The sequence below is a fragment of the Scyliorhinus torazame genome, chromosome 3 (assembly GCF_047496885.1).
Source record: "Scyliorhinus torazame isolate Kashiwa2021f chromosome 3, sScyTor2.1, whole genome shotgun sequence".
NCBI classification, from domain to species: Eukaryota; Metazoa; Chordata; class Chondrichthyes; order Carcharhiniformes; family Scyliorhinidae; genus Scyliorhinus; species Scyliorhinus torazame.
This window is the reverse complement of record NC_092709.1, coordinates 259,636,919-259,663,857: the sequence shown is the minus strand read 5'-3', so window position 1 is coordinate 259,663,857 and position 26,939 is coordinate 259,636,919. Positions and strand designations below refer to the sequence as shown.

The following is a 26,939-nucleotide window of genomic DNA, read 5'->3' as shown; positions in this document are numbered from 1 at the left end:
AGGAGGGGGATGGGGAAGACAGCGGGTAAAAAGGGGTAAATATTGTACAAACTGTGGATTGTGAGGTTGTTGAGTGTGTTGTGCATGTTATTGTTCTTTTTACACATGTTTGTAATAAAACACATTTTTTTAAAAATGAACTTGCATTTAGACAAGGCCATCCCAAAATATTTGACAGCCTAAGAGGCTTAGAAGTTGTTTTAATGTAGGAAAGACAGCAGCCAATTTTGCAGACTGTGAGGCTTTTAGAGGTTGGTTGAGGAATGAATGATGGCCAGGGCCAGCAGGGGATCCACTTATTCTCCTTCAATTGGTGTGTGTGATATTTTCGAACTTGTTAGGGCAGACAGGCTTTGGTTTCCAGTTTGATTTGACCGCCCAATGCTTGCCAGTACTTGATTGATATCAGCTGAGATTACATGCTCAAGTCTCCAGAGTGGAACTTGAATGCTTAACGATGATTCAGAGGCAAGAGTGCTATCGAGGCTTACGCAACAATGTACTATTATCAGACCTGCTATTTTATACTTTTGTGGAAATTTAATTTGTGCTTCGAGGGCCATATCTTCAAATCCCATTCTTTTGAATATGATATTACATTCTTTTAACCTAAGATCTGGTAAGATCTTCCAGTCCCGCCAAGAGTGACCCCCTGCAGTGGGGTGTCACAGTGGCAGGATGGTGAGCCATGCAAAATGCGGCAGACATCGGCGCAACCAGAAGATCCCTCCAACGGCCAATTGAGAGCTGCCTCCGCCACTGGAAACACGCCATGGAAGGGCTGGAAATTTCCACACGAAGTAGCAATTATTAACTCTCAGCTTAAATATTTTTGCCATGATTGCGACCACACCTTTGTGTCAGCTTTTTCATTACAAATTCTGAGGAAGGCATTTACCATTCAGATTTGTGTCACAGCTGGTCACAGTGCAGTTACAAGCTCGGGCCACTAGGCAGTGCTGTCTTATCTTCCCCAACATATCAATCAAACATTTTTCCTGAATTTTCTTTCTTGCCATCCTTGTCAGTACTTAAAATTTTAAATATCCGAAATAAGTTTTAAAAATAGCAAAAAAGTCAAGCATTTAATTATTTTTGCAATGTGTTACAAAATTACGAAATACGCAGGAAGCACGTTTCTTTATATCACTTTGATGTGTCAGTGACCTCAGGCATACCTTTTCCATCTAACATTCTTAGATATCCATTTTAAAAGGGTGGAATTTACGATTAATGGCCAGTATACAGAATAGTGAGAAACTGTATGCAGGACATACATGCTTCCAATTGAATATTGAAATGAAGTGCTTCCCTGTTTGAAGTCAGTTGTTCACCATTGTTGCGAATGGTTGGGACACAGAGGGTGAGATCTTCTGACTGTTTATGTGGCTGCATCTTCTGGTCCCGGCAACGGCATACCCCACCCAAGGGTACCGGAGTTTCACTGTCGAGGAGGTAAGCTTGAGTTGGGAAATTCCCTCACTCAACAGACCCATCTCCTTTGAAAGAGTCCCTGAATGATCATATTTTCATTCCACGGAGGCAGGGATGAAGTTGGGCCTGCTGCCTCTGGACACAGTTCAGAGATGGCCATGGAGACTGGTGAATGTCCAGGTAGACTGGTTAGAAGGCCGGCATCAGTTCTCTGGGGCTTAATCCCAGTTATATCAAAGGCTGTTAGGCACTCAAGCACTCACCTTTTATACTCCCTCACCCACTCTCACTCAACCTGTGAAAACAGACCCCCACCTGCATTAATCTAATCTTGGAGCCCAGCCAAACATTCATAAGGTCAACTGGAGAAACAGATATCATGGGTGCGATTTACCAGCCATGTCCTGCCAGAATCAGGATGGCGCATGGCTGGTAAATCCTGCAAGATAACTCTTACGGGATTCCCGATGGTTGTTATGCCCCGCAATATTTAACTAGATCTAGCAAGATGTCATGACCTGGATCCCGTGCAGTTGATTGAGCTAAACAGCTCACTTAACTGTGCCTACCATAGATCTAACTGGCTTCCGGGATCTATCAACCTCACTGAGGAGTCCCCAGCCAGACGCCATTTAGCACTGATCTCTTCAAATGGGACTAGGTGGAACGACACATGGGGGGATGTCTCCCGGGCAATCGGAGGCCCCCAGGGTGGTTGGCCACTGGGCAGGCTGGCACATTGGCACTGCTGATGCCACCTGGACACCGTGACAGTGCCACCCAGGTGCCAGCCAGGTACTTCCAGGGGGCCCAAGTGGCAATGCTAGCCTGGCAGGGAATTGGGCCTGGGGATGGAGGTGGACTGTGGGGCGGTTCAAGGATTCCCCAACAGGTGAGTTGGGGCATTCGGAAAGGGGGGTGGGGGGGGGGGGGGGTGGCGGGAGTCCGAAGATCGTGTCGTGTGGTTGGGTGGTCGGGGCGACATTTTTAAATGGTTGATCTCTTCCTTCATTGTTGAGTGGAGCTCCTCAGTGCAGTAACTGCGACTGATTGCAGCCTTGGAATTCCCGGTGCTACAAGTGCCAGGAAAACCCCCACTAAACCCACACAAAACGGGACTCTATTTTTTTCATTAAATCGTGTTCCTGCTCATCTTATTTAAAGTTAGTTCACAGAAGCCTTATTATGTATGTTTGGCTGAGCTCCAAAACATTTTAATGGACTCGCTCAGCCAGGATCAATTTTCACAGGAATTTTGGGTGTTTTTCTGATTTGATTTGATTTGATTTGATTTATTATTGTCACATGGATTAGTATACAGTGAAAAGTATTGTTTCTTGCATGCTGTACAAACAATGCATACCGTACATAGGGAAGGAAGGGGAGACTGCAGAATATAATGTTACAGTTATAGCAAGGTGTAGAGAAAAGATCAACTTAATACGAGGTAGGTCCATTCAAAAGTCTGATGGCAGTAGGGAAGAAGCTGTTCTTGAGTCGGTTGGCACCTGACCTCAAACTTTGGTATCTTTTTCCTGATGGAAGAAGATGGAAGAGAGTATCTCTGCGGTGCGTGGGGTCCTTAATTATGCTGGCTGCCTTTCTGAGGCAGCGGGAATTATAGATAGAGTCAATGGGTGGAAGGCAGGTTTGCGTGATGGACTGGGCTACATTCATGACCTTTTGTAGTTTCTTTTTTTTTAACAATACAGCGCAGTACAGGCCCTTCGGCCCACGATGTTGCACCGAAACAAAAGCCATCTAACCTACACTATGCCATTATCATCCATATGTTTATCCAATAAACTTTTAAATGCCCTCAATGTTGGCGTGTTCACTACTGTAGCAGGTAGGGCATTCCACGGCCTCACTACTCTTTGCGTAAAGAACCTACCTCTGACCTCTGTCCTATATCTATTACCCCTCAGTTTAAAGTTATGTCCCCTCGTGCTAGCCATTTCCATCAGCGGGAGAAGGCTCTCACTGTACACCCTATCCAACCCCCTGATCATTTTGTATGCCTCTATTAAGTCTCCTCTTAACCTTCTTCTCTCCAACGAAAACAACCTCAAGTCCATCAGCCTTTCCTCATAAGATTTTCCCTCCATACCAGGCAACATCCTGGTAAATCTCCTCTGCACCCGCTCCAAAGCCTCCACGTCCTTCCTATAATGCGGTGACCAGAACTGTACGCAATACTCCAAATGCGGCCGTACCAGAGTTCTGTACAGCTGCAACATGACCTCCCGACTCAGGAACTCAACAGCAACGGCCCCAGAACAGATCCTTGTGGTACTCCACTTGTGACTGTACTCCATTCTGAACATTTCCCATCAACCACCACCCTCTGTCTTCTTTCAGCTAGCCAATTTCTGATCCACATCTCTAAATCACCCTCAATCCCCAGCCTCCGTATTTTTTGCAATAGCCTACCGTGGGGAACCTTATCAAACGCTTTGCTGAAATCCATATACACTACATCAACTGCTCTACCCTCGTCTACCTGTTCAGTCACCTTCTCAAAGAACTCAAAGTTTCCTGCCGCCTTGGGCAGAACAGACTCCATACCAAACTGTGAAACAACCAGAAAGAATGCTTTCTATGGTGCATCTGTAGAAGTTGGTGAGGGTCATAGCTGACATGCCAAATGTCCTTAGTCTTCTGAGAAAGTAGAGTCGTTGGTGGGCTTTTGTAACTATAGTGTCAGCATGCGGGGACCAGGACAGGCTGTTGGTGATCTGGACACCTAAAAACCTGAAGCTCTCGACCCTTTCTACTTCATTCCCGTTGATGTAGAATGGGACATGTTCTCCACTACGCTTCCTGAAGTCAATGACAATCTCCTTCATTTTGTTGACATTGAGGGAGAGTTTATTGTCGTCGCACCAGTTCACCAGATTCCCTATCTCATTTTAAGGGCATCATCTTTTTAAGGGCGTATCAAGACTTGTCATTGTTCTATGGCTGATAGGTTTTATAATGCATACTGGGTAAATGGGCATGCAGGAAGAAGCAGGATCATAGAAGGGGCATCGATGGCATGAACGCCTTGGAAGAGGCATGAGAACGTAGAGAGTGCAAGACCTTACGAAAGGTTCCCAAATTCAGGGTATGGTTCACAACTTCTCTGAGGTGTGTGCCCTTGAGAAACTGGCCTGACTCCACAAACATAGCGGAGTGTATCACCCTTACAGTAGAACCTGAACCTGCCAGGTTGGAATTACAAGGTGCGAGCTCACTGATATTAAAGGGCAGCACGGGAACATAGTGGTTAGCACAATTGCTTCACAGCTCCAGGATCCCAGGTTCGATTCCCGGCTTGGGTCACTGTCTGTGCGGAGTCTGCACGTTCTCCCCGTGTGTGCATGGGTTTCCTCTGGGTGCTCCGGTTTCCTCCCACAGTCCAAAGATGTGCAGGTTAGGTGTATTGGTCATGCTAAATTGCCCATAGTGTCCAAAAATTTCCCTTAGTGTTGGGTGGGGTTACTGGGTTATGGGGATAGGGTGGAGGTGTGGGCTTTGGTCGGGTGCTCTTTCCAAGAGCCGATGCAGACTCGATGGGCCGAATGTCCTCCTTCTGCACTGTAACTTCTATGACATTATATCTATGATAACTGTAACATTCAGTTAATTTCTGCTTTTAAAATTAAGTAACCATTTATTTGGTGCAAGAGATTTGTTAGAATTTAAAAGCAGCAATATTCACATGCTGATTTGTAACTTTGTGATTAAGATTTCCATTGTCTCACTTAGAATATTCCCTTAGGCCTTTGAATTTTGCCTCAATTTTCATTAAAGCACAATGTTACCTTAGAAACACTGAGAAATCCCCTCAATATTTTTGGATTTTTTGGGTTTCATTCATGATAAACATTGTATTCATAACAGTTTGTTCTTACTGAGGTAAAATTTGATAGAGTAGGTTTTCTGCTTTTCTCTTTTCCTCAAGGTAGGCCTGTGTTCTTTCCTCCACCAGCTTCTCCAAGTTATTGGCATACTGTTCCATTCTTGACAGCAAATTGTCCAAGATACTGCTGCTGCCTTCCCTGGAAGAAATGGATGAGAGATCAGTGGCCCACCAAAATTGATTTAAAAGTAAGTTTGACATGGTGATTAAATATGGGCCGAAATTTCTGGTCCTGCCATCTCACCACGGGAGATTTGGCCGTCCAGCCAAAAGCCTTCGGTGGGACATGACAATCCTGGTGGTGGGTGGGGTTGGAATATCATACCTGTGGATATCAGCTCTCAGAAACCTTTATGATTTCAAATAATATCTTCACATGGACTCCAATGGTTCAAGATGGTAGTTCACCACCATCATCTCAAGGGCAATTAGTGAGGGGCAATAAATGCTGGCCTAACCAGTGATGCCCCATCCCATAAATGAATAAAAAAATGCAATAAGGTGTATTTCTATCTTACTAAAAATATTGTCTGTGCTTCTGCATTTAACTACATTTTTGCACCTGCCACGCTCCATTTTGACTTGAGTCTCTTCACAGAGCCTCAGTAATCAGTTTCAAGCACTTCTCCACTAAAATAACTGGGGATGGATTTGCAGTAAGCTGATTCTAACAGTGTCTTTTAATTTTTCATCAGTGGAATTCTTTGTGAATCACACTAACTCCTGATTGACAATACCCATTGTAGCTGAAGTTGGTACTTTGAATGCCGGATAGTGAAAGGAATGTTTTTCCTTTAAATGAAGGCCTCTTGGAGTTATTCTGATAAGTGTAATGGCCCTGTAGAGACAGTCTAAGGCTGCTAGATAACTTAAACCATAAACCGTGACAGGTAACCAAAAATCTTATTGCTGTATTAACTCTTACTTTGTTTTTTTTTTACTTCTTAAGAAAGCACTCTCTTTGTAAAAAATGTTTGGCAAACCTTTTCTGTTTGTAAACAGGGACAGGAGCAGCCTTTTCAGCCCCCAGGCCAGTGCAGCCTTTCAATTACATCATGTTTGAGCTGAACTCCTTCTCCATTTCTTATTCCTTCATAACTGTTACTTAACAAAATTTGTTGCGTCTTGAATTGACCCAGAACCCAGAATACTGCGAGCACTCCAGAAACCCATTTCTCCCATTTTAACTTCTAAATTGAGTGGCAATTTGTGTTTATTGAAGTGATTTACAAAGAGGTATAGAAGGTAGATTAGGGGCCACGTTGCCATGAACAACCGATTAATGCTCACATCCATTCTTGTTAAATTGAATTCTTGTTGACTATGTTATTTGATTTACTGCATGATTTCTAAAGCACCTCAGGTTGTATCCTTGGGTTCAAAGGCAAAATGGAGAATTACATTTTTATTTCTTTCTAGACTAGTGATAAAGTAAAGAATAAATCTGAGAAATATGTAACCTTGGCATGATAAATACAAGTATAAACAGCAGCACTTGTGTACCCATGCATTGTTCAAGCAAATTTGCTGTGAATGCAATATTCAGTTCCATGTTAGTTATACCTACACTTTTATTTTCTACCCATTTAGGCCCTTTGGGCAAAAATGCCTTGGGCTGAGTCTTTGTTTCAAAGATCCACCATTCTCACATGAAATTTCTCTCAAATAAAACCTTACTACAAGTTTCAGAAGCACATTAGGCAGACTCGTCCAGTCCCGCCGTGACAGGGATTTTCCAGTCCTGTCCAATGTCAATGGATTTTTGGTTGCCTCACAGAATTTTCCATTCCTGCCTGTGACAGGAACCTCCAGGTGTGGGACCAGAAAATCCCGACCAACACTTTGTTTTTGATAGAAAAGGGGAATATGCTAGAACAGGGATAGGCAATATGTGTTGGTCTACCCAGCGAAGCCTACACCATGTGAGAGAATAGATAAAACCGGAGGAGTGGGGCCGGATTCTCCGAGCCTCCTGTAGCCATCTGGGATGGCCACTTACCACAAGAAACATGGACGTTGCCAAAGCCTAATGGGAAATATGGATAATGTAAGATTCAGGCAGGCACAGAGCCTGCATGTATATTCATGAGCAGAGAATCCAGACAGCATCGAAACCCCCAACCAATTAACATTTTAATGACCCATCTCCGTAAGACAAAGGACTGATACTCAGGTAACCGATACAATTCCAGACACAACGGCGCCACTCCCTTTACTCAGGAAGCATAAACAGCAAGGTCAATGACCGCTTAGAACACACCCAGCCATCAAGGCACCCGCCCCTTTATTGGCTCAGATTGAAGGTAGTGATCGAGAACTGCCTAATTAATTGGGTCCAAACCTAAGGACCGCCCAAAAGAGCTCAAAACCCACCCAAGTGTTTGATCTCTTTTGGACCTGGTGCTCCGGCAACGTCTATTTCCAACTGCAGCACCACGACCAGAAGCAAGTCCAAGTTCAACGCTCGCTACCAGGCGGATGAGCCTAGCTGAACCGCAGTTACTTCTCCAAACCCAGCAGATCCAGAATTGAACAAAGGCCACTGTTCCTCTGACCTAAGCCGGTGCCTGAAGTTAAGTACAGGTTGTCATAGTTGTTAGGTGTAGTTTAGCTCGTAGTGTTTTTGTTGCATGTATAAGTTAATCTTGTGTGTAAATAAAGTATTATTGAACTTGAACTAACTAACTGGTTGTTGGGTCTTTGATCGATATCTGGTTGAACCTTGTGGTGGTATCATTTGAAACCTGGCAACTCTGAAAGCAATATAATATCAATATCCAGACAAAAGAAGGGCAACCTTATTGACTGTCATATTTATAGCGAGTAAATATAGCAACATTATTGGCGACCTCTGATAGGACTCGACGCAGAAGTGACTTTGCCACTCCGTTGGGGGCCCACAAAACGTTTGAATTAGAAACCCAATTGGAAAAGTGAAAGAAACCACAAGTATAAGACCAGTATCGATCAAACCTCCAAGATTTGGAAGTGTGTAGTAATTTGCATGCGTACAACCAGGGATATAAGGTAAACTCGCTAGATTTTGTTGCGTAAAATTTTCGGGAGTTGTGTGAACCGGAAAATAGCTTAAGCCATACCCGCTGTTTACATCACCGCTTTATTTCCCCCGTCCCAAATTCACGGTAGAGATACAGAGATTACGGTAGAGATACAGAGATTACGGTAAAGATACAGAGACATAATCGTAGAAATGGCAATGAAGGCAATGGAATGCCTTATGCACCCACAGGAACCCGAGGTCGCAGCGACTGATAGAGCAGAACAGTGGCCCATATGGGAAGAGGAAATTAGGAAGTACCTAAAGGGAAAGGATGGCCCCTATGGTCTGAGTTTTGTGCAAATGTAGAGACAGGTCCTGGTAGTATAGGATAAACTTGGTGGGATAACCTGACCGAGATCCACAAAAATAATTTAGGTAGAGTTCGTAAGCCGATGGCAATCGTGTCCTGTTTGGCACAATTGCGAGGCACCGAGGAGGCCGTGAGGATGCTCCGCAGACAGCTTGTAGAGAAAGAGAAGAGTAATGAGGGAAACGTTAGTGAATGCGAAAAAGTAAATGAGCAACTCCGAGAGCAGCTAGCAGCGAAGGACAAGGAGATGGCTGATGTCAAACGGGCATACCAATCTTGTCTAGCTCACCTAAGCAGCTTTCAGACCCAATGTGATAAGGCCTACCAAGACACACAACACGCGGTTTTGGTAAGGGAAGAAACGGAATACCAAGTACAGCAATTGAAGAAGCAATGCGAGGACTTAAAGACAGCCCTACGAGCACTCCACAGTTCCACAATGGAACAAAGGCAGAGTTCGGTAGACCACGCCAAATGCAGGCAGAAAATTTCACGATTAGAGTCACTGCTCTCAGTGCAAAATGGTTTCAGAGACACCTTTGGACCAAATTTAGACCAGGAAGATGGCCCCGATTGGCAGGAACTTAATGAAACTGCCCATCGAAATGTAAACGGAACAGAGATTCAGAATAGAGCCCCCCAGGCCCCGAAACGGAAAGCACCCACACCACCGAATGCATAGGAAGCACATAACCTTATGAATCCAGTCACCAGGCAGCGCAGAGTACCGACAGAAGACCAACCCGATTTTGTGTACACCACCCCACTAACCATCACCCAGTTAAGGGATGCCCGTGATAAAAGTAGAAACCTTTCACCCCCACATCAGACCCACACCATTTCTTTGAGCGGGTTACACAACAGACAGTCATGTACGGTCTGGACGAGCAGGAAGAAGTGAAACTCATAGTAATGAGTAATGAGGTAGAAGCAAACATGAATCCAGTAAGGACACATCAAGACCCCGCATGGGTAAACAAAGGTAGAAATAACGCACAGCACCATAAAGCACAGAATGCGATAATTATGGACAGAAGGGACATTACGCCCGAGAATGCAATGCCCCCCCCGAACCCGCAACGGAGTCAGCATGCAAATGCCCCACATAGGAACAATGCCAGGCCTATCCACAGCGTTAGTGCCCGTACAGATAATTTGGCCATAAATGGCACCGATTGACGGTGTTCGGACTCCCCAACTTGGGTCTGTGACACACTCTGGGATGGGACAAGTCTGAAGCCCAGTAGTCACAGGCACAGTCCAGGAACACCCCGTTGAGTTCCTTTGGGACACAGGAGGGTCCCGAACCATGTTAAACTCCTCCACGATGTACCCCGTGAGACATATGGTCCACTACAGACACTATCACTCTTAGTGGATTTACAGGACACCTCCATCAGGGACACATTATGGCCCCTGTGGATATTCAGATCGGTAACATTAGAACCAAGCACTCAGTCGTTTTAGTAGGTTTACCCCAGACAGCACATCTTGGGGACAGATTTCATGAGCTCACACAACCTTTCTTTTGACCCCGTGAATAAGTGTGTGTGGAAAATGGCTAGAGCAGCACGAACCCCTGCCATGCTCACAGTAGGAGACTACGAACACAGGATTAGCTCAATGGGAAATTACTGGTTTGATCCACAAACCATTACCACGGACAAAACAATTAGGGAAGTCTTAAAGAAACACAAAGCATCTTTTGCCTAGCTCAAACATGAGTGCGGTAAAATTCCAGGAATGGTCACCATTTCAGGTCCCGATCCTAAACCCCAGAAACAATACGGTTTTCCACAGCAAGCCGAGGGAGAAATAGCTAAGGTAATTCAAAGTTTATTGGATCAGGGTATAATTCGGCCCGTAGTCTCAACAAACAATGCTCCGATTTGGCCCGGGAAAAAATCAGATGGTTCATGGAGACTGACCATTGATTATAGAGAATTAAACAAAGTAGCTCCGTTAGCAGCACCCACCCAGGCCACGAGTCCCGAGACCATGTTAAAGCAGGGACTACAGTCAACATTTTTCATGGTTCTGGACATTAGCAATGGCTTTTGGTCCATTCCATTGGATAATAATTGCCAGTATAAATTTGCATTCACCTTCCAGGGACAGCAATACACGTGGACATATCTTCCACAAGGTTTCCACAACACCCCCTCCATTTTTCACAGACAATTGACAAATGGATTATCAAAATGTTCCCGCCCGAATGCCTCATTCAGTATATGGACTACTTGCTCCTACAGACTGATACCAAGGAAGAGCACATTTCGCTTCTTCCTGAACTATTAGGTCTCCTAAAAGAAATTGGATGTTAAATCAACCCCCAAAAAGCCCAAATTCTCCAAGAAAAGGTCACTTATTTAGGAACAGTTATAATGCATGGTAAGTGTGAGATAGAACAAAAACGTATTGATTCAATTGTTAAGTTGCCCTTGCCCCATAATGTTACAGCACTCCGGTCATTTTTAGGATTGGTTGGTTATTGCAGGAACCATAGACACGGTTTCGCCACAAAGGTAGCCCCACTTTCCGAGCTCCTTAAGAAACAGGCCCCATGGAAATGGCTTCCACAGCACACGGATGCCGTAGATGCATTGAAACGCACCCTACGTACAGCTCCCACTTTGCAGGCACCAGACCCACACTCCCCATACCCAATAGAGGTAGCGACCACCGGCCGAACCCTTTCAGCCGTACTTCTCCAGGAAAGGAAAGATCGTTTACGACCTGTAGCCTATGCATCACAAGTTTTAGATATGGTAGAGCAAGGATTTTCAGCCTGCGAAAGGCACTTGCTCACAGTTTTTTGGGCTGTTCAGTACTTCGCGTACATAACAGGACTCACCCCCGTAGCCATTTTGACCGAGCACATCCCAACACAGGTACTGTTAGACGGTAGGCTAAAAGACGGTACAGTAAGCCAAATTAGAGCAGCGCGTTGGACCCTACTCCTACAAGGACGCGACATTACAGTGAAGAGGACAAAGACGCACACATTTCTGGCCGATAATTCACAGTATGCAGGAACCCTACATGAGTGTGAAATCATTGCAGCCAAGCACAACACAGGACCCTTTGTTCCCAAATCGTTACCGACAAAAACAGGCATCAGACCACAGAGAACCCAGCCCACAGATAAAGCTCTAAAAATTTATGTAGATGGCTCCTCCACCATTGATGATGGAAAAAGGATTACAGGATGTGGCATTTATGTAGAGGACGTGCAGGGATGCGCATTAGAGGAAATCTCATTAAAGTTGCCTGGACATTTAGGTTCGCAGGCAGCCGAGTTAGCAGCCATTGCTTACATCGTGCAGCACCCAGATTCATTCCCGACCCCAGCAGACATATATTCAGACAGTTTATATGTTTGCAACAGCTTGACGGAATTCCTGCCCCTGTGGGAATTTAGAGGATTTCTTTCCGCCGACGGTAAACCCCTACCCTCTGTGCCATTACTAAAGCACATTCTCAAAGAAGCTAAAGATAGCAAATAAGGAATCATAAAGGTTAGAAGCCATCATAGTTCCTCCCCACCCGGTAATGTAAAAGCAGACGCCCTAGCAAAAGAAGGCTCATGACATGGTCACTTTTGGCAACCCCCCGAGAGTGCCCCAGTACACGCGGTCCAGGTCTCACAGACCAATATTCAAGATTTGGCACAGGCACAAAAGGAAGACGACACGCTTAAGGAAATTTTAAAAGGAGACTTCCCAGCTCCCGATGATAGGTTCAAAGACACTTTAACAGTACACAACGGAATCATATTAAAGAATGGTATTTATGTGGTCCCCACCCAGGACAGGAACCAGATTATTTGTCAATTCCATGACGGACACGGACACCAAGGGACAGAATCCACCCTTGCCCACCTCAGACCTCTCTGCTGGTTGCCCGATTTAAAAAATGACGTAACCCACTACATTGAAAATTGCTTAATTTATACCCCGAACAATCCAGACAGATAGGCAAAGAAAGGTCAGCTAAGACACACCCGCCCCATTAATGGCCCATGGACGAACTTACAATTAGATTACATTGGTCCACTTCCCCCCTGCAGAAATGGATTTAAATATGTGTTGGCTGTGATCGACACCTTCACAAAATGGGTGGAAGCATTTCCTTCCGGGAAAAACACGGCTAAAGCGATAGCAAAAATTCTAATCCAGCAAATATTTACTAGATGGGACGCCCCATAGTATTGAGTCGGACCAAGGTTCGAACTTCACAGGAAGAGTAATGAAAAATGTCCTAACAATTTTCGGAATTAAACAGAAGTTTCACATTGCCTATCACCCACAATCCAGCGGCATTGTGGAACGCATGAACCAAACCCAAAAGACAACACTTAGGAAGATGGTGCAACAACATAATACAACATGGGACACAGTTCTCCCATTTGCACTGATGTTTATTAGAAACACAGTGTGGAGTTCAACAGACTACACCCCCCACACGTTCATGACCGGATGACCCATGAAGGGTACCGAGTATTTATTTGGACTTGATTTGGCCAGCCCCACAGTCATCGCCCTTACTCACGAAAAAGCGATCCAACAAGTAATGGAGAATATTAAAGCAGCACAGCTCACCACAGCTGTTCGACTAGGCGTTAGGAAAAAGCAGAGTTAGGCCTGCTTTGATAAAACATTACACCCGGTAGAGTATACAGTCGGACAGCAAGTCATGGTCTCCCTGTACAATCCTAGTTCATTCCTCTCCCCCAAATTTGCAGGACCCTACTCAATTTCTGATAAAGTAAGACCCTCAGTTTATAAGATCACGTATCCAAACGGAAAATCAGGATGGTTTCATATAAACCAACTTAAGGTTTATGGTACTCAGTGCAGCCACTCACACCACATTTCACAGGCAATAGCAGACAACGACGACCCGCCCGCTGGCAACCTAATCCAATCCTCCCCCAGCCAGGACAGCACGTCCCCAGAAACGACTTTGACCCTGCCCCCAGAGACGAGTTTCCGCCTCACACTTGATTCAGCCGCTAGCGATAGCAATAGCGACAGCGAAAGCACAATGAACATCCTTGATATTCCTGACAATGGAAAAACAGACCAGGCCCCAGTCACTACAGCCCCAGTGACACCGACCACGATATGTTCGGCCCCTCAGAGACCATTTATTTGCTACTACCAGAACCTGACCCACCGCCCGATTGCGATCCCCCCATTGCCACTACCAGTCTATAGGATAAGAAACAATGGCACCGCGATAACTCTTATCGACTGATAAGAAACAACAAAATGGATCCCACATTGGCCGCCGACGCCATGGCACAGAAACTCCAGTCACGGGTTTGGCAACCGGGAGATGGTGATGACTCAGAGTCTGACTCCCACCATGCTAACCCCTTTACGACACTTTTTGGAATTGAACCCTGGGGTGTCCAGATGATAAGAGAAAGGAACTGATTGAGATTTACGGTGTCCTATTCCCTGATGGAGCCTGCCCGCTTTCTTTCTTTAGTTTGTTAATTTTTAATATTGAATGTTTGTCTCTTGTACGACTTTGTGTGTCGATATCATGCCAAATTTCTTGACGCTACATGGTAGTTAAAGGAACAAATTTGTCGGATGTCCATAGATATTCAAATTCTTTCCTTTCTTTTAAGGTCATCCAGGCAATGGAGTAACAGCACTGATCCCCGCCCTGCCTGAGGACCTCCTATGTATTTGGTCAGCCAAGCTCGGGTAGTGGAGCAACAGCACTGATCACCGCCCTATCCGGGGATTCCACCCATTTTTGCCCTGCCGCGGCTCATACCCACCCCATTCGGAAAGGTCTTTTCAAACTCTTTTACTGTTCTTTTAAAGCGGTTCAAAGAATGCACTTTGCCACAGTTTTTGTTTGCTTTCCAGCGACCCTTCGGTCGCTAACCCCCAACTGTTATTTACATGTTCAAACACTTGGTTGAAACAAATTTGCTGCTAGGAAAAACTACCTCAACACTGGACGAAGAAATTGTCTGCCACTCAGCGCATTGAAAACAGGCTGCGAGAGTGCTCGCACTGTGACAGAATTTCTTTCTCAGATGTCTTGTCTCCCAAATGGTTGGTTTAAAAAAAGGAAAATGAGGGAGTCACATATGGTGACAATTCTAAGTGGGACATTGATGTTAAGGAGAATCAGACAGACAAACGAGATATTAAACAACAAGATAATAATAGATATTATGCTTGTACCCCCAGGAATATACAAATATACCAGGAGACAGAGGAAGACAAAGACAAAATGAAGACGGGCCTGATGACCTGCATCATGATCGTCGTTGGATCACTACAGTCGCGTGCGTTATCAGCCTCTATATCCTCCACCACACAGACCCTAAACCTGACCACCCAACACGATACCCCTAGCCCGGACACTACACCACACATAGGAACAGCCACTGATACCCCGACATGGTGCGAAATCATCATAGAGTGGTATTCCCTTTCGTACACGGTAGAAGACCTATTGATTATAACAACACTTTGCAGTGTCGTCCAGACATTTAGACTTCGGAAATGGCGAAGGAGAGCCTCCTGCCCCCAGTATACAGACTCAGAGCCCCTTTGCTCGGACTTCAACAGACCCCACACTCTTTTTGAACCCTTTTTCCTGACTAATAAATTCCGCGGTTTTCAAGACAAGCAACTTTCTCTGTAAATGGCATAAGTGTTAAGTAGAAATGTGATGCTGCTATTGGTTATTTTGTACTGTAATATCAGTTCTTTTGGTTATTAGCTAGCAGCATAAGTGTAGTTTAGGTAAGGACAGTTAGAGCTTCCCCTTTGTGTAAAGAAGTTGAAATGTATGATTGAATGTTATAGTGCCTCCTTAGAATTTTTATAGGTGTGTGATGTATTTTTTTAAAAACTAAGGTAAATGTTCCAATTCATAGGACAGAGTAGTATAGAACCTGTCCTTGATTAAGGGTACCCGGCACACCAGATAACAGAAGAAGATTCAGTAGTGTGATCCATCACGCTTCGCGTTTAGGATCAAGAGGATATAGCCACCTGGGATGGCCACTTACCACAAGGAACATGGACGTTCGCAAAGCCTAAAGGGAAATATGGACAATGTAAGTTTTAGGCAGGCACAGAGTCTGCATGTATATTCGTGAGCAGAGAATCCAGACAGCATCGAGACCCCCAACCGATTAGCATGTAATGGTCCATCTCCGTAAGGCAAAGGACTGATACTCAGGTAACCGATACAATTCCAGACACAACGGCGCCACTCCCTTAACTCAGGAAGCATAAACAGCAAGGTTAATGACCGCTTAGGACACGCCCAGCCATCAAGGCACCCGCCCCTTTATTGGCTCAGATCGAAGGCAGTGATCGAGAACTGCCCAATTAATTGGGTCCAAACCTAATGACCGCCCAAAAAAGTGCGAAACCCCCAAGGATAAAGAGAGACACTGCCATGTGTTCGATCTCTTCTGGACCTGGCGCTCCAGCAACGTCCATCTCCAATCGCAGCACCACCAGAAGCAAGTCCAAGTTCAACGCTCGCTGCCAGACGGATGAGCCCAGCTGAAACGCAGTTACTTCTCCAGACTCGATAGATCCAGAATCGGACAGTGGCCACTGTTCCTCTGACCTAAGCCGGGTGCCTGAAGTTAAGAACAGGTTGTCATAGTTGTTAGGTGTAGTTTAGCTCGTAGTGTTTATGTTGCATGTATAAGTTAATCTTGTGTGTAAATAAAGTATTATTGAACTTGAACTAACTAACTGGTTGTTGGGTCTTTGATTGATATCCAGTTGAACCTTGTGGTGGTATCATTTGATTCCTGGCGACTCTGAAAGCAATAATATCAATATCTAGACAAAAGGACAACCTTATTGACTGCCATATTTATAGCGAGTAAATATAGCAACACTCTGCACCAAAATCGCGATCGGCGATGGGGACGGAGAATGCAGATTCCGACGCTCAGGCGGGATTCTCTGGCAATCGGAGAATCGGCGGTAGTCGCGCGCACACAGTCGATGCACCGCCGGTCGTGGGCCGTTGAAAGAGACTCCCGCGGCAATTTTCCGCGGTCGAACGGCCGAGTTCCCACCAAGTTCCGCCGGTATGGTTCTCGTATGGTTTCACCCGGCGGAAGCTCAGTGTCACGGCTGCGGGGGCCGTCCTGGTTGGGGGGCAGGGGGGTCAGACTCCGAGGGCGCCTCCATGATGGCCAGGCCCGTGATCGGGGGCAACCGATCGGCGGGCGCACGCATTCCGGGGGGGCCCATCTTCTTCCGCGCCGGGCCGCTGTAGGGCTCCGCGATGTAGCATGGTAGCACAAGTGGATAGCACTGTGGCTTCACAGCGCCAGGGTCCCAGGTTCGATTCCCCTCTGGGTCACTGTCTGTGCGGAGTCTGCACTTTCTCCCCGTGTCTGCGTGGGTTTCCTCTGGGTGCTCCGGTTTCCTCCCACAGTCCAACGGCGTGCAGGTTAGGTGGATTGGCCATGATAAATTGCCGGTAGTGACCAAAAAGGTTAGGAGGGATTATTGGGTTACGGGGATAGGATGGAAGTGAGGGCTTAAGTGGGTCAGTGCAGACTCGAGGGGCCGAATGGCCTCCTTCCGCACTGTATGTTCTATGTTCTATTGTGCGTGGGGGCCGGCATGAAAATGGCCGCCGCGCGCATGCGCGAACCTGCGTCCGGAAGTGCTGTGGCCCGTATCGGCAGCCGTAGCTGCGTGAAGCACGCCAACGCCATGCTGGCCCCTGTGGGAAACAGAATCGCTGGGCCACGAGGCCCGTTGACGCTGGCATGAAACACGCCGTGTTTACGCCGGCGTCAACGCTTTGCCGCGATTTTGGAGAATCGCGACCAGGGTTTCCCAAATTGTGGGGCATGGCCCCCAGTGGGGTCGTGGGACGAAATTTGGGGTCGCAAGATCCAAACTGGAATGATGGCCATGGAGAGGAGATTCCATCCTGGGACTGGTTCCGAGGTCCCATGATGTGTTCTTTTCCCACCTTGCAGGGAATCCCAATTTGAGGATCAGTAAGTGGTGCAGGACTGTGCTGAGTGAGTGGGGCCAGGAAAAAGCCTCCTTGTGTCTCAAACTTACAAACTCCTCATCAGCTTGTGGTGTCTTAAGCTTGGGCAAGCGCAATTTGGAATAAATCTGCAAAGTAGCTCTCTTTCTGAACAATTGGAACTAATGGTCAAGAAAAATAAATAGTGTGGTTTTTTTGTTCACAGGATCATGACTTCAAATCGTATTGGAGATTGCACTCATTTTGACTAAAACTACACTGCTCAACCTCAGGGATAATGAAAGTCTATTATTTCAAGAATTTTATACCCAAATAATTATAAAGAAACTGTGTGGGGCATAACAAGAATCTGAAATTTTGGGCAGCATGGTGGCGCAGTGGTTCGCCTTGTTGCCTCACAGCGCTGAGGTCCCAGGTTCGATCCCGGTTCTGGGTTATTGTCCATGTGGAGTTTGCACATTCCTCCCGTGTTTACGTGGGTTTCGCCCCCACAACACAAAGATGTGCAGGATTGGTGGTTTGGCCACGCTAAATTGCACTTAATTGGAAAAAATAAATGAAAAAAAAAAAGAATCTGAAATTATTTATTAATCATGACTCTCGTTCTTCGCTACCTGCCTACCGCCATTTCCCTGTCCGACCCTCCCTCTCACAGCCCCCCCAGTCTGATCCTCTCTCTTGCTGCTCCCCTGCTCAATCCTCCCTCTCGCCGCTCCCCTGCCCAATCCTCCCACTCGCCGCCCCCTTGTCCAACCCTCCCACTCGCTGCTCCCCTGCCCATTCCTTCCACTCGCCGCTCCCCTGCCCATTCCTCCCACTCACCGCTCCCCTGCCCATTCCTCCCACTCGCCGCTCCCCTGCCCAATCCTCCCACTCGCTGCTCCCCTGCCCATTCCTTCCACTCGCCGCTCCCCTGCCCATTCCTCCTATACGTCGCTCCCATGCCAAATCCTCCTATACGTCGCTCCCATGCCAAATCCTCCTATACGTCGCTCCCCTGCCCAATCCTCCCACTCGCTGCTCCCCTGCCCAATCCTCCTATACGCCGCTCCCATGCCCAATCCTCCCACTCGCTGCTCCCCTGCCCATTCCTTCCACTCGCCGCTCCCCTGCCCAATCCTCCTATACGTCGCTCCCATGCCCAATCCTCCCACTTGCCGCTCCCCTGTCCAATCCTCCCACTCGCCGCTCCCCTGCCCAATCCTCCTATACGTCGCTCCCATGCCAAATCCTCCTATACGTCGCTCCGCTGCCCAATCCTCCCACTCGCTGCTCCCCTGCCCAATCCTCCCACTCGCCGCTCCCATGCCCAATCCTCCTATACGTCGCTCCCATGCCCAATCCTCCCACTCACCGCTCCCCATCCCATTCCTCCCACTCGCCGCTCCTCTGCCCAATCCTCCTATACGTCGCTCCCATGCCCAATCCTCCCACTCGTCGCTCCCCTGCCCATTCCTCCCACTCGCCGCTCCCCTGCCCAATCCTCCTATACGTCGCTCCCATGCCCAATCCTCCCACTCGCCGCTCCCCTGTCCAATCCTCCAACTCGCTGCTCCCCTGCCCAATCCTCCCACTCGCCGCTCCCCTGCCCAATCCACCTATACGTCACTCCCATGCCCAATCCTCCCACTCACCGCCCCCGTGCCCAATCCTCCCACTCGCCGCTCCCCTGCCCAATCCTCCCACTCACCGCTCCTCTGCCCAATCATCCCACTCACCGCCCCCCTGCCCAATCCTCCCACTCACCGCCACCCTGCCCAATCCTCCCACTCGCCGCTCCCATGCCCAATCCTCCTATACGTCGCTCCCATGCCCAATCCTCCCACTCGCCGCTCCCCTGCCCAATCCTCCCACTCGCCGCTCCTCTGCCCAATCATCCCACTCACCGCCCCCCTGCCCAATCCTCCCACTCACCGCCACCCTGCCCAATCCTCCCACTCGCCGCTCCCATGCCCAATCCTCCTATACGTCGCTCCCATGCCCAATCCTCCCACATGTCGCTCCGCTGCCCAATCCACCCACTCGCCGCTCCCCTGCCCAATCCTCCAACTCGCAGCTCCCTTGCCCAATCCTCCCACTTGCCGCTCCCCTGTCCAATTCTCCAACTCGCTGCTCCGCTGCCCAATCCTCCAAAACGTCGCTCCCCTGCCCAATCCTCCAACTCGCTGCTCCCCTGCCCAATCCTCCCACTTGCCGCTCCCCTGTCCAAACCTCCAACTCGCTGCTCCGCTGCCCAATCCTCCAAAATGTCGCTCCCCTGCCCTATCCTCCCACTTGCCGCTCCCCTGCCCAATCCTCCAACTCGCTGCTCCCCTGCCCAATCGTCCTATACGTCGCTCCCCTGCCCAATCCTCCCACTCACCGCCCCCCTGCCCAATCCTCCCACTCGCAGCTCCCCTGCCCAATCCTCCTATACGTCGATCCCCTGCCCAATCCTCCCACTCACCGCCACCCTGCCCAATCCTCCCAAACACTGCCCCTCTGCCCAATCCTCCCACTCGCTGCTCCCCTGCCCAATCCTCCAACTCGCCGCTCCACTGCCCAATTCTCCCACTCGCTGCTCCCCTGTCCAATCCTCCCACTCGCTGCTCCCCTGCCCAATCCTCCCACTCGCCGCTCCCCTACCCAATCCTCAAACTCGCCGCTCCCCTGCCCAATCCTCCCACTCGCCGCTCCACTGCCCAATTCTCCCACTCGCCGCTCCCCTGTCCAATCCTCCCACTCGCTGCTCCCCTGCCCAATCCTCCCACTCACCGCTCCCCTACCCAATCCTCGCACTCGCTGCTCCCCTGCCCAATCCTCGCACTCGCTGCTCCCCTGCCCAATCCTCCAACTCGCCGCTCCCCTGCCCAATCCTCCCATTTGCCGCTCCCCTGTCCAATCCTCCAACTCGCTGCTCCCCTGCCCAATCCTCCAAAACGTCGCTCCCCTGCCCAATCCTCCCACTCGCTGCTCCCCTGCCCTATCCTCCCACTTGCCGCTCCCCTGTCCAATCCTCCAACTCGCTGCCCCTCTGCCCAATCCTCCCACTCGCCGCACCCCTGCCCAATCCTCCCACTCACCGCGCCCCTGCCCAATCCTCCCACTCGCTGCTCCACTGCCCAATCCTCCCACACGTCGCTCCCCTGCCCAATCCTCCCACTCTCCGCCCCCCTGCCCAATCCTCCCACTCGCCGCTCCCCTGCCCAATCCTCCCACTCACCGCTCCCCTGCCCGATCCTCCCACTCGCCGCTCCCCTGCCCAATCCTCCAACTCGCCGCTCCCCTGCCCAATCCCCCCACTCGCCGCTCCCCTGCCCAATCCTCCAACTAGCCGCTCCCCTGCCCAATCCTCCCACTCGCTGCTCCGCTGCCCAATCCTCCAACTCGCTGCTGCCCTGACCAATCCTCCCATTCGCCGCTCCCCTGCCCAATCCTCCCACTCACCGCCCCTCTGCCCAATCCTCCCACTCGCTGCTCCTCTGCCCAATCCTCCCACTCACCGCGCCCCTGCCCAATCCTCCTATACGTCGCTCCCCTACCCAATCCTCCCACTCACCGCGCCCCTGCCCAATCCTCCTATACGTCGCTCCCCTGCCCAATCCTCCCACTCTCCGCCCCTCTGCCCAATCCTCCCACTCGCCGCTCCCCTGCCCAATCCTCCCACTCACCGCTCCCCTGCCCGATCCTCCCACTCGCCGCTCCCCTGCCCAATCCTCCAACTCGCTGCTGCCCTGACCAATCCTCCCATTCGCCGCTCCCCTGCCCAATCCTCCAACTCGCTGCTGCCCTGACCAATCCTCCCATTCGCCGCTCCCCTACCCAATCCTCCCACTCACCGCCCCCCTGCCCAATCCTCCCACTCGCTGCTCCTCTGCCCAATCCTCCCACTCACCGCGCCCCTGCCCAATCCTCCTATACGTCGCTCCCCTGCCCAATCCTCCCACTAGCCCCTACCCTGCCCAATCCTCCCACTCGCTGCTCCCCTGCCCAATCCTCCAACTCGCTGCTGCCCTGACCAATCCTCCCATTCGCCGCTCCCCTACCCAATCCTCCCACTCACCGCCCCCCTGCCCAATCCTCCCACTCGCTGCTCCTCTGCCCAATCCTCCCACTCACCGCGCCTCTGCGCAATCCTCCTATACGTCGCTCCCCTGCCCAATCCTCCCACTCGCCGCTCCCCTGCCCAATCCTACCACTCGCCGCTCCCCTGCCCAATCCTCCCACTCACCGCCCCCTTGCCCAATCCTCCCACTCGCCGCTCCCCTGCCCAATCCTCCCACTCTCCGCACCCCTGTCCAATCCTCCCACTCACCGCTCCCTTGCCCAATCCTCCCACTCGCTGCTCCCCTGCCCAATCCTCCCACTCGCCGCTCCCCTGCCCAATCCTCCCACTCGCCACTCCCCTGCCCAATCCTCCCACTCGCTGCTCCCCTGCCCAATCCTCCAACTCGCCGCTCCCCTGCCCAATCCTCCCACTCGCCACTCCCCTGCCCAATCCTACTAACTCGTCGCTCCCCTGCCCAATCCTCCCACTCGCTGCTCCCCTGCCCAATCCTCCAACTCGCCGCTCCCCTGCCCAATCCTCACACTCGCCGCTCGCCTGCCCAATCCTCCAACTCGCCACTCCCTGCCCAATCCTCCCACTCGCCGCTCCCCTGCCCAATCCTCCCACTCGCTGCTCCCCTCCCCAATCCTCCAACTCGCTGCTCCCCTGCCCAATCCTCCCACTCGCCGCTCCCCTTCCCAATACTCCCACTCGCCGCTCCCCTGCCCAATCCTCCCACTCGCTGCTCCCCTGCCCAATCCTCCCACTCGCCGCTCCCCTGCCCAATCCTCGCACTCGCCGCTCCCCTGCCCAATCCTCCCACACGGCGCTCCCCTGCCCAATCCTCCCACTCGCTGCTCCACTGCCCAATCCTCCAACTCGCCGCTCCCCTGCCCAATCCTCCCTATCGCCGCTCCCCTGCCCTATCCTCCCACTCGCCGCTACCCTGCCCAATCCTCCAACTCGCCGCTCCCCTGCCCAATCCTCCAACTCGCCGCTCCCCTGCCCAATCCTCCCACTCGCCACTCCCCTGCCCAATCCTCCAACTCGCCGCTCCCCTGCCCAATCCTCCCACTCGCCGCTCGCCTGCCCAATCCTCCAACTCGCCGCTCCCCTGCCCAATCCTCCCACTCGCCGCTCCCCTGCCCAATCCTCCAACTCGCCGCTCCCCTGCCCAATCCTCCAACTCGCCGCTCCGCTGCCCAATCCTCCCACTCGCCGCTACCCTGCCCAATCCTCCAACTCGCCGCTCCTCTGCCCAATCCTCCCACTCGCCGCTCGCCTGCCCAATCCTCCAACTCGCCGCTCCCCTGCCCAATCCTCCCACTCGCCGCTACCCTGCCCAATCCTCCAACTCGCCGCTCCCCTGCCCAATCCTCCCACTCGCCGCTCGCCTGCCCAATCCTCCAACTCGCCGCTCCCCTGCCCAATCCTCCCACTCGCCGCTCCCCTGCCCAATCCTCCAACTCGCCGCTCCCCTGCCCAATCCTCCAACTCGCCGCTCCCCTGCCCAATCCTCCCACTCGCCGCTACCCTGCCCAATCCTCCAACTCGCCGCTCCTCTGCCCAATCCTCCCACTCGCCGCTTCCCTGCCCAATCCTCCCTATCGCCGCTCCCCTTCCCAATCCTCCCACTCGCTGCTCCCCTGCCCAGTCTTCCCACTCGCTGCTCCCCTGCCCAATCCTCCAACTCGGCGCTCCCCTGCCCAATCCTCCCACTCGCCGCTCCCCTGCCAAATCCTCCCACTCGCCGCTCCCCTGCCCAATCTTCCCACTCGCCGCTCCCCTGCCCAATCCTCCCACTCGGCGCTCCCCTGCCCAATCCTCCCACTCGCCGCTCCCCAGCCAAATCCTCCCACTCGCCGCTCCCCTGCCCAATCCTGCCACTCGCCGCTCCCCTGCCAAATCCTCCCACTCGCCGCTCCCCTGCCCAATCTTCCCACTCGCCGCTCCCCTGCCCAATCCTCCCACTCGGCGCTCCCCTGCCCAATCCTCCCACTCGCCGCTCCCCTGCCAAATCCTCCCACTCGCTGCTCCCCTGCCCAATCCTCCCACACGCCGCTCCCCTGCCCAGTCCTCCAAATCGCCGCCCCCCTGCCCAATCCTCCCACTCGCCACTCCCCTGCCCAATCCTCCCACTTGCTGCTCCCCTGCCAAATCCTCCTTCTTGTGCTTCCCTGTCCGACCCACCCTCTCGCAGCTCCCGTGTCCGACCCTCCCTCTCGCCGCTCCCGTGCCCGACCCTCCCTCTCGCTGCTTCCATGTCAGACCTTCCCTCTCGCCACTCCCGTGTCCGACCCACCCTCTCGCCGCTCCCGTGTCCGACCCACCCTCTCGCCGCTCCCGTGTCCGACCCTCCCTCTCGCTGTTTCCATGTCAGACCTTCCCTCTCGCCACTCCCGTGTCCGACCCTCCCTCTCTCCGCTACCGTGCCCGACCCTCCCTCTCTCCCCTACCGTGCCCGACCCTCCCTCTCGCCGCTCCCGTGTCGGACCCTCCCTCTCTCCGCTCCCGTGCCCGACCCTCCTTCTCGCCGCTACCGTGCCCGACCCTCCCTCTCGCCGGTCCCGTGTCCGACCCTCTCACTCGCCGCTCGCGTGTCCGACCCCCCCTCTTGCCGCTCCCGTGTCCGACCCTCCCTCTCGCCGCTACCGTGTCCGACCCACCCACTCGCCGCTCCCCTGTCCGACCCTCCCTCTCGCCGCTACCGTGTCCGACCCAGTCTCTCGCCGCTACCGTGTCCGACCCTCTCTCTCGCCGCTCCTGTGTCCGACCCTCCCTCTCGCCGCTCCCGTGTCCGACCCAGTCTCTCGCCGCTCCCCTGTCCGACCCTCCCTCTCGCCGCTACCGTGTCCGACCCTCCCTCTCGCCGCTACCGTGTCCGACCCTCCCTCTCGCCACTCCCGTGTCCGACCCTCCCTCTCGCGCTACCGTGTCCGACCCACCCTCCCGCCGCTACCGTGTCCGACCCTCCCTCTCGCCGCTCCCGTGTCCGACCCTCTCTCTCGCCGCTACCGTGCCCGACCCTCCCTCTCGCTGCTACCGTGCCCGACCCTCCATCTCGCCGCTACCATGCCCGATCCTCCCTCTCTCCGCTACCGTGTCCGACGCTCCCACTCGCTGCTACCGTGTCCGACCCTCCCTCTCGCCGCTACCGTGCCCGACCCTCCCTCTCGCCGCTACCGTGCCCGACCCTCCCTCTCGCCGCTACCGTGCCCGACCCTCTCTCTCGCCACTCCCGTGTCCGACCCTCTATCTCGCCGTTCGTGTGTCCGACCCCCCCTCTTGCCGCTCCCGTGTCCGACCCTCCCTCTCGCCACTCCCGTGTCCGACCCTCTCACTCGCCGCTCGCGTGTACGACCCCCCCCTTTTGCCGCTCCCGTGTCCGACTCTCCCTCTCGCCACTCCCGTGTCCGACCCTCCCTCTCGCCGCTACCGTGTCCGACTCTCTCTCTCGCCGCTCCCGTGTCCGTCCCACCCACTCGCCGCTACCGTGTCCGACCCAGTCTCTCGCCGCTCCCGTGTCCGACCCTCCCTCTCGCCGCTACCGTGTCCGACTCTCTCTCTCGCCGCTCCCCTGTCCGACCCTCCCTCTCGCCGCTAACGTGTCCGACCCTCCCTCTCTCCGCTCCCGTGTCCGACCCCCCCTCTCGCCGCTACCGTGTCCGACCCTCCCTCTCGCCGCTACCGTGTCCGACCCTCCCTCTCTCCGCTCCCGTGTCCGACCCCCCCTCTCGCCGCTACCGTGCCCGACCCTCCCTCTCGCCGCTACCGTGTCCGACCCTCCCTCTCTCCGCTCCCGTGTCCGACCCCCCCTCTCGCCGCTACTGTGCCCGACCCTCCCTCTCTCCGCTCCCGTGCCGACCCCCCCTCTCGCCGCTACCGTGTCCGACCCCCCCTCTCGCCGCTACCGTGTCCGACCCTCCCTCTCGCCGCTACCGTGTCCGACCCTCCCTCTCGCCGCTACCGTGTCCGACCCTCCCTCTCTCCGCTCCCGTGTCCGACCCCCCCTCTCGCCGCTACCGTGTCCGACCCCCCCTCTCGCCGCTACCGTGTCCAACCCTCTGTCTCGCCGCTACCGTGCCCGACCCTCCCTCTCGCCGCTCCCGTGTCCGACCCTCCCTCTCGCCGCTACCGTGCCCGACCCTCCCTCTCGCCGCTACCGTGTCCGACCTTCCCTCTCGCCGCTACCGTGCCCGACCCCCCCTCTCGCCGCTACCGTGTCCGACCCTCCCTCTCGCCGCTACCGTGTCCGACCCTCCCTCTCGCCGCTACCGTGTCCGACCCTCCCTCTCTCCGCTCCCGTGTCCGACCCTCCCTCTCGCCGCTACCGTGCCCGACCCTCCCTCTCGCCGCTACCGTGTCCGACCCTCCCTCTCGCCGCTACCGTGCCCGACCCCCCCTCTCGCCGCTACCGTGTCCGACCCTCCCTCTCGCCGCTACCGTGCCCGACCCTCCCTCTCGCCGCTACCGTGTCCGACCCTCCCTCTCGCCGCTACCGTGCCCGACCCCCCCTCTCGCCGCTACCGTGCCCGACCCTCCCTCTCGCCGCTACCGTGCCCGACCCTCCCTCTCGCCGCTACCGTGTCCGACCCCCCCTCTCGCCGGTCCCGTGTCCGACCCTCCCTCTCGCCACTCCCGTGCCCGACCCTCCCTCTCGACACTCCCGTGTCCGACCCTCCCTCTCGCCGCTACCGTGACCGACCCTCCCTCTCGCCACTCCCGTGTCCGACCCTCCTTCTCGCCACTCCCGTGTCCGACCCTCCCTCTCGCCGCTACCGTGTCCGACTCTCTCTCTCGCCGCTCCCGTGTCCGTCCCACCCACTCGCCACTACCGTGTCCGACCCAGTCTCTCGCCGCTCCCGTGTCCGACCCTCCCTCTCGCCCCTACCGTGTCCGACTCTCTCTCTCGCCGCTCCCCTGTCCGACCCTCCCTCTCGCCGCTACCGTGTCCGACCCTCCCTCTCGCCGCTACCGTGTCCGACCCACCCTCTCGCCGCTACCGTGTCCGACCCTCCCTCTCGCCGCTCCCGTGCTCGACCCTCCCTCTCTCCGCTACCGTGTCCGACCCTCCCTCTCGCCGCTACCGTGTCCGACCCACCCTCTCGCCGCTCCCGTGTCCGACCCTCCCTCTCGCCGCTACCGTGTCCGACCCTCCCTCTCGCCGCTCCCGTGTCCG

The 26,939-nt window shown here is 53.0% G+C and overlaps 1 protein-coding gene across 2 annotated transcripts in view; it reads right to left on the bottom strand.

Annotated features, from left to right (window-relative positions):
* The window catches only part of npr2 (natriuretic peptide receptor 2), a 278,856-nt gene that overhangs the window by 51,675 nt on the left and 200,242 nt on the right, over positions 1–26,939 (bottom strand). For both annotated transcript variants that reach the window (XM_072497159.1, XM_072497157.1), the window contains exon 16: positions 5,334–5,480. In XM_072497159.1, coding sequence (XP_072353260.1) covers positions 5,334–5,480 — 147 coding nt within the window. The remainder of the gene's footprint in view (positions 1–5,333; positions 5,481–26,939) is intronic.